Below are 6,893 nucleotides of genomic sequence, written 5' to 3'. Positions count from 1 at the left end.
ATATATATTGAAATATGTTATGGGGGCCAAAGGGTAGCATTGGAATTTTGAACTATAAAGGTAAAAAATAAACATTTATAAATCTATAAGACAAAAGGACGAGACAAAACAAAACCAAAACAGGAATAAAGATATATTTAATAGCGTTAATTATTTTCATCATATGACGTACCCACCCAGTGATAGAAAGGAACGGAAAAGCTTTCATCTTAACCCAATCATCACATCGGAGACAGTGAGTGTCCCTTGCACAGATTTACATACATACATACATACATACATACATACATACATACATACATACATTCATACATGCATGTATGTATGTATGTATACACCCCATCATGCTCACACGAACCCAGGATGGACGTGCTTTTGACCCTAACAAGTGAGTTTATCTGAGAGTGTCGCAATAACGGTAGTTTAAAATATTTTTAATTTAAAAATATATTAAAATAAAATTATTTTTAATATTAACACATTAAAATAATTTAAAAATATAAAAAATTATTTTTTTTCCAACCCATCTACCTTTCTACTTCTTGATTTTAATTGTTTTCCTTGCATCTATCAGTTAAATTTTCATATATAATTCATTACGGTCTACATAAATCAATAACTTTTAAACCAGGTTTGCAGTGTATTTAGAGTGATTTTTTACAGTGTTTTTATTTAAAAATATATTAAAATAATATTTTTTTTATTTTTTAAAATTTATTTTTAATATTAATACATTGAAAACAATTTAAAAAAATAAAAAAATAATTCAATAAAATTTAAAATTTTTAAAGAGCAAATGACTTTTTTTTCCTCGTAGATGCAACACTTTCCACTCATATTTCTAGACTTCTTTCCCTGATTTTATAATTTGAATATAAACCCACACATGCAAGGATGATTATGCATTCACTACATTTCGTCTTCCTGCTTCACCAAGAATCATGCGTTCTGGATTTCTACCTTACAGATAGTACGAAAACCCTTACTTGTACGCTTTATCTGATTTTTTTTAATATATTTCCAAGCTATCATCAGGTTTACAGAAGGGTCATTTTAAAGTGTTCAATTTTTCTCTGGGAGGAAAGTAACTCCTTCAACTTACCACTGGAGTAAAAGGATAGTATATGTCCTGATTGGAGAACAGGGGCAGGTGAAAAGCACTGCTGCGTCACTGAGTCATCACAGCACTGCTGCGTCATTAGCTTGCTTGTTAGCTAAGTTATGTCGTCGAACAACTATTTTTGCTCTTTTGCTTCCAGTCTTCAAACAATAGCTAGCTTCCTAGACATACCAGGCTTTGCAGAATGTGGAATTAAGATATCTTTCAGCCGTAAATCTCTGACCAACCGGCCTGAAGATCAGCGCAGCCGTGATGCTTATGATGACGTTGTGCAGGAAATTAATTATTATAAACTAGACTCATGCCTCGTCCTTAAGATGCCGCAGGCTCAGAATTTTTTTTTCCTAAGAAAAAAAGATGACTGAGTTATCAATTCAGAATTTGATGTAAATTGTACGAAACACTTTACATATATATTGGATAATATTTCATCTAGTCAACCTAGGAAAATTAACTGAACTTGAAACATAAGTAACGAGAATTATATAATTTTAAAAAATTAAAATTAAAATAAATTATAAAATAAATTATGTTATTGTTAACTTTAAAAAGTATAATTTAACTAGTCATGATTTAAATTTTTTTTTCAAAAATTATCAATTCAAATTCTATAAACTTTAGAATTATTGAAAGATTACATGGTTATTAATTTTAAAATCTATAAAATTAATTAAAAAAATATGTAAATTAACATGAACACCAATATTAATAATAATAAAAAAAATATGTGTTATTATTAGAGATTAAAATCTCAATGTATTAGAAAATTACATGAGTATCAGACAAGATATGAAATCAACCAAATACAAATAAGATAACTTTTAAAAATAAAAAAAAAGTTTGAGCAACCGAAAACAAAAATAAAAGGCATGTAGATTCACTTTTGTAATTCATAGTAGTGGTTATGCGCACAAGGTTTGCTACTCTAATATCACGAACTCTTTTAGTTTTTTTTTTTTTTAAAATAATAAATAACACTGACAGTTGTTCGCGCGCTGCGTTGTGATAGAGCTGCTCTATGACAGTTAAATGCAACAAAAAGGACATGTGATGTGGAATTGGTTAGAATGGCTCTTCCTGCATTGCCAGAAGAACGTGCCTCTTGGAACTCTTCTGGTACCCCGTGACGCTGCCTGAGAGATTTTCGAAGGCTTTCCATGAAGTTCATCGGGAACTTGCATGCATCATTATTTGAAATCATTTACATTTCCTGCTTAAGATTCCATTTTGCTATTATTGATGTCTGAAAATTCAAAAAAGTTCATTATGTCCAGGTATACGAAGATCTGAGTTTGGATGCTTCCTGCAGGTTTATAAGCTCATAAAAAATTTCCAGACAATAGTTTTTTGGCTGGCTCTGTACTTGTTCTAATATTTTTATTGATATGTTACCTATTTTAGTTTTCAAGGAAAGAAGGTAAAATGGATCTTAATTTAGAACCAAGCTGTATGGCATCTTTGTTTTGTTAATGTGGTGGCTTTCCTTTTCATTTCTGCCCCCCATAGTGGATGATCGGAGGGATTTTAGCATCTGATGTTACTCAAAGCTGACTTGTGGAAATAAATTATGTGGGAGTCTTAAAAGGTTCGAGCACAGTTTAACATACTTGCGGTATTTCTCATTTATAAGCTCGGCAAAATTAACCATAGTTTAGAAACTAGCATGAGAAGGTTTGTTTTTTATTTTATTTGCTGGTAGTGGTGGGTGGCGCCTGGCGGGGTAATGGCACAATCAAGTTTCAGCCCTCAACAACTGAGTGTGCGGTACATGTGATTTTGTAAAGTGTCTTTGGACTGGAAATGCATAAAATTGATGATAATTGATGTTTTCAATCCAAGTGATGGTCAATTTGTGCGCTAGTAAAGCCATCATTTAGCAGGAAAATGTGAAGTTTTTGACCCGTCTTTCTCAGAGCTCAAGCCACTGCTTTGTCCAGGGCGTCCAAAGGTTGGACTTGTCCCTTTATATTAAATATATGAAGTCTATAAGTTGTTTCAAAGAAAAAATGTGTTTAGCTAGGCAGGGTAAGATTGTTTGGTGCCATGCAACTTATTGGCAACAGCTCATCTAGGCATATCACAAGGTACCAGTAAGTGGTCACTACCAAGGCGAGTTGGGTAGAACCCTTTGGGTTCGGACAATTTATTTGTTTGTATGGCTTTTGGTTAAAAAAAAAAAAGGGAGCGAGGGAAAAGGGCATGGGCAAGATGCGCAGTTGTGGAATTTGACAAACAAAACATTAAACTCCTCGTTAAACCCTCCCGGCATCATCTCGCTTGTATTGGATCTCCAACTCAACAAACCCATTTAAAGTAGCCCAGAAGAGGTTTCAAGTACTCACTGTTCTGCTATCACTCTTTCTCTTTCTAGACTCAGTCAGTGCGTGCGAAGGCTGAAGAGGAGTGAAGATGGCAAAGCGTTTGATCCCGACATTTAATCGCATACTGGTGGAGAAAATAATCCCTCCTTCCAAGACCATCACCGGTATTCTTCTTCCTGAGAAAACCCCCAAGGTCATCCCTTTCTCTTTACTTTCATTCCGTTTGATGCATGCGGCATTGAAACTGCTTTACTACTGTGCGTGATATGAAGTGTAATGAACTCTTTTATTAGGGAGGGATTCTCTCAACTCCAAGAGGCATTAGTACGTGGTTAATCATAGCTAAACTAAACTTATGTCTAAGATTTATTTTTGTTGCAAATAGTTGTATTGCATTACATTTTGAGTCTCAAAACCTAAGGCAACCACATATTAGAATCTGGGTTCTTTATGTCACCCCCCACAAATCCTCCAATTGAAGTATTGAACATAAGCAACGTTTGGCTTGTAAAATAACTTTATTCTGAGTACTAAAATCTGAATTGGTTCATGCACGAATCTGAAACTTCAGCTTCAGTTTAATTGCTAACAGTGACGGTTAAGTGCTTTAGCTCAATTTTAAATGGTTTTGTTGGGATTGGGAGGTTCTTAGTTTTAATATACGCTTCATTGGAAATAAATTACTAACATTCAAGTTCTCACGACTGCTGTTATTTTTTATTCCATGGTAATTGGCTCACCTTGATAGTGCAGCATGCTCAACTTATGTGTATTTGTTTCTTGCCAGTTTCATAAGTTTATGCCTTACAAGAAAATCGAAGGCTAATTCTTATTCTGTTATGCTATGATGTAAATCTAAGTTTATTCATTTGTTTGATTGCTGGATACATGAGGTGATTACTGATTGTTTTTTGACCTCATGATTTCTTTTAATGCTTCATAATTCTAGCTGAATTCTGGAAAAGTTGTTGTGGTGGGTCCCGGAGCTCGTGATAAAGACTGCAAGTTGATTCCTGTTACTCTGAAGGAAGGAGATACTGTTCTTCTGCCTGAATATGGAGGCACTGAAGTGAAACTCGGTGAAAAAGAGAGTTTTTACTGCCTTTTCAAATTTTGTTCCTTCTTTGGGTTCGAGTTTCTGGTGGATGTTGTGCAAATTGTTTACTAGAGTTGGCATTTGTGTGTTAGCTTATTTATTTTGTCTACATGGTAGTATAAAAAATATCGTGGTCTTATCTCAGCTATTCCATGGCCCTTATTACTTGACACTAAAATGTGGACAGATCAAATTATAGGCAGTTTGAGTTGGCACCTAAATGCTCAATTGAACCATGTAGCTTCTAGAAGGCATACGCCTGACTCATAGATCCATGTAGATTTAATAATGCATGATACCTCATCCTATATGATTTAAATTTGTTTTGCTGACTTTAGAATTTCTAATGACATAGAATGCATGTTTATATGTTTAAAGGAATACCTATAATGGAGGATGATTTGGCTTGATACAGTTTTTGAAATGAACCAGTTAATTTTCAGTACCGTTTGCTTTTCTGTATTGGGCATTGTTGTTAATAACGTCTGCAGTGTATTTGACTATAGTGAGTTGATATATGGAAATTGGTTTTTTGCAAATGCCTTGAAATGGCATTGTGATGTGAATGAGATCAGGATGGGTATTCTAGGGAGCTTGGTTATCTGTTCTTCTTTTGGCTTGCATGCATTCCCTTACATATTACAATCATTAGATCAATCTTGACTTAGAAGAAATTTTATCCTGCAGAAATAAGATCCTTACTGAAATCATGAAAGATTTGACCCATTATGCCGTCCTTGAAAAGGTCATTGCTGCATAAATGTAGATTTTGTTGACCCATTATGCCGTCCTTGAAAAGGTCATTGCTGCATAAATGTAGATTTTGTGATTTTTCTGATAGCCTGGTGCTTTCTTGTATTGACTTTTTGGTTAATCTTGGCTGGTTTTGCTACCCAAACGGGATGTGCATATGGTAAGAAGGTACAATAGGGAACACTTGTTGGATAATTGGGACTTCAGGTTAAATGCATGCCTAAACACTAACTTCTTTTCTATCATCTTTTCATTGGCAACCCCATTGGGTTGGCCTAATGGAGAAGAGTTGGGACTTGATAGTGTGCTCTTGTCCAGGATCCCAGGGGCTATTAGACTTGGGCAAAACCCATGAATTAACCATGGTGCACTCACAGGAAACTCCTTGCCGAGGGCATGTGCATCCTTGGGATTAGTCGGGCCTTGGCCTGGATACCTGGTGCTAATAAAATAAAAAAATCTTTTCATTGGCAGGAAAAATTAAACAAGTTTGACAGCAACAACTCAGAACGACAACTGCTTTTCTTTCTGCTAAAACAGCTTGTTACACAAATGCATTTATTTTCCTCTCATTAGACGATTGTTCAATACAAGTACACAGTTTTTGATGATGTTTCGTTGTGGCTTTATGCACTGTTTTAGGTATTTTCTATATCGAGATGAAGATATCATGTGAACTCTTCATGACTAACTCAAAATGCTCCATCACATTAAAGACTTGAAAGCTAATCGAGTTACTGCCTGTACTCTGTATTGTTTAGATTTTGGTTATTGTTGGTTCCTATCATTTTAGCCAAGCTTGTATCAAACATGAATGTCTTGTTTATCCCTGAGGGAACTCAGGTTGGAAATAAGTGTGCTGCCCGGAATGGAAAGGGCAAACTTTTGTGACTTCCCATTTAAGGCATCTTCATCACTTATCACTGTGAGCTGTGCTTTGCTTGCGTTTCACAGCCAGTTGTATTGGGAGGACTAGAGGATATTTAGGGTATGTTTGTGAGGGAAGGATGGACGCGGGGAGGGATGAGAAGTGAAGGATTGGCTATTTCCTTTGCTTGGTGAGAAAGATGAGGACCCAGGAAGAATTGGAAAGATCGCTCCCGACAGACCCTTGAAACTATATTTTGATTTTTGAGTTCAAGCATCTCAGAATGAATCTTACAACGCTAGAAACATCCCTTTGAAGGCAAGCATAACAAGGATCAAGCGTTCTTGACATTTGACATTGCAGAAAATGGCAAGGCGAGAACAAAAGTTTGGAGCCACCACGGACAAGTTTCCCTTGGTCCTTGCTTCGCAGTTGACGCTGTCATGCCATTAACGGGCGTTTGGATTAGAACTAAACATTACTTTCGCCGCTAATTGTGTAATGTTTAAAAGGGTTAGGAAACTAGAACAAAACTGCAGGTGAGATGGTCAGTTGTGAAGGTACGCTGCCTTCTCTTTCGGAACTTCGTGGTCACCAATGTGATGTGTACGAGGAAGCTTCGTAATCATATAAAAAGGTTCGGCAACTCAGTACTGCAGTTTTCTCAAATGTTTTTATGCTACTGTGCACTTTCAACTTTCAAGAGGACGTGATCCAAAATGCTGGATTTAAGTT

At 35.6% G+C, this 6,893-nt stretch overlaps 1 protein-coding gene and 2 long non-coding RNA genes across 3 annotated transcripts; all 3 read left to right on the top strand.

Annotated features, from left to right (window-relative positions):
• Positions 1–2,251: 2,251 nt before the first annotated feature.
• Positions 2,252–2,724, top strand: LOC105114297 (uncharacterized). The gene is made up of 2 exons (XR_840110.1): positions 2,252–2,297; positions 2,395–2,724. It is a non-coding gene; the product is annotated as an uncharacterized LOC105114297 (long non-coding RNA).
• Positions 2,725–3,243: 519 nt separating this feature from the next.
• Positions 3,244–6,179, top strand: LOC105114296 (10 kDa chaperonin-like). The gene is made up of 3 exons (XM_011010807.1): positions 3,244–3,634; positions 4,391–4,530; positions 5,933–6,179. The coding sequence occupies exons 1-3, from the start codon at positions 3,530–3,532 to the stop codon at positions 5,964–5,966; spliced, it is 279 nt and encodes a 92-aa protein (XP_011009109.1). The 5' UTR covers positions 3,244–3,529; the 3' UTR covers positions 5,967–6,179.
• Positions 4,552–5,754, top strand: LOC105114295 (uncharacterized). The gene is made up of 2 exons (XR_840109.1): positions 4,552–5,282; positions 5,337–5,754. It is a non-coding gene; the product is annotated as an uncharacterized LOC105114295 (long non-coding RNA).
• Positions 6,180–6,893: the final 714 nt, after the last annotated feature.

The sequence above is a fragment of the Populus euphratica genome, unplaced genomic scaffold (assembly GCF_000495115.2).
Source record: "Populus euphratica unplaced genomic scaffold, PopEup_1.0 scaffold511.1, whole genome shotgun sequence".
Lineage (NCBI taxonomy): Eukaryota > Viridiplantae > Streptophyta > Magnoliopsida > Malpighiales > Salicaceae > Populus > Populus euphratica.
The sequence above is the reverse complement of the archived record's forward strand: the minus strand, read 5'-3'. Positions and strand labels throughout refer to the sequence as shown.

Coding starts and splice junctions, on each gene's coding strand:
- LOC105114296 (XM_011010807.1), top strand. CDS start 3,530: ATGGCAAAGCGTTTGATCCCGACATTTAATCGCATACTGGTGGAGAAA. Junction 3,635..4,390: donor TTCCTGAGAAAACCCCCAAG/GTCATCCCTTTC, acceptor TCATAATTCTAG/CTGAATTCTGGAAAAGTTGT. Junction 4,531..5,932: donor GTGAAACTCGGTGAAAAAGA/GAGTTTTTACTG, acceptor GCACTGTTTTAG/GTATTTTCTATATCGAGATG.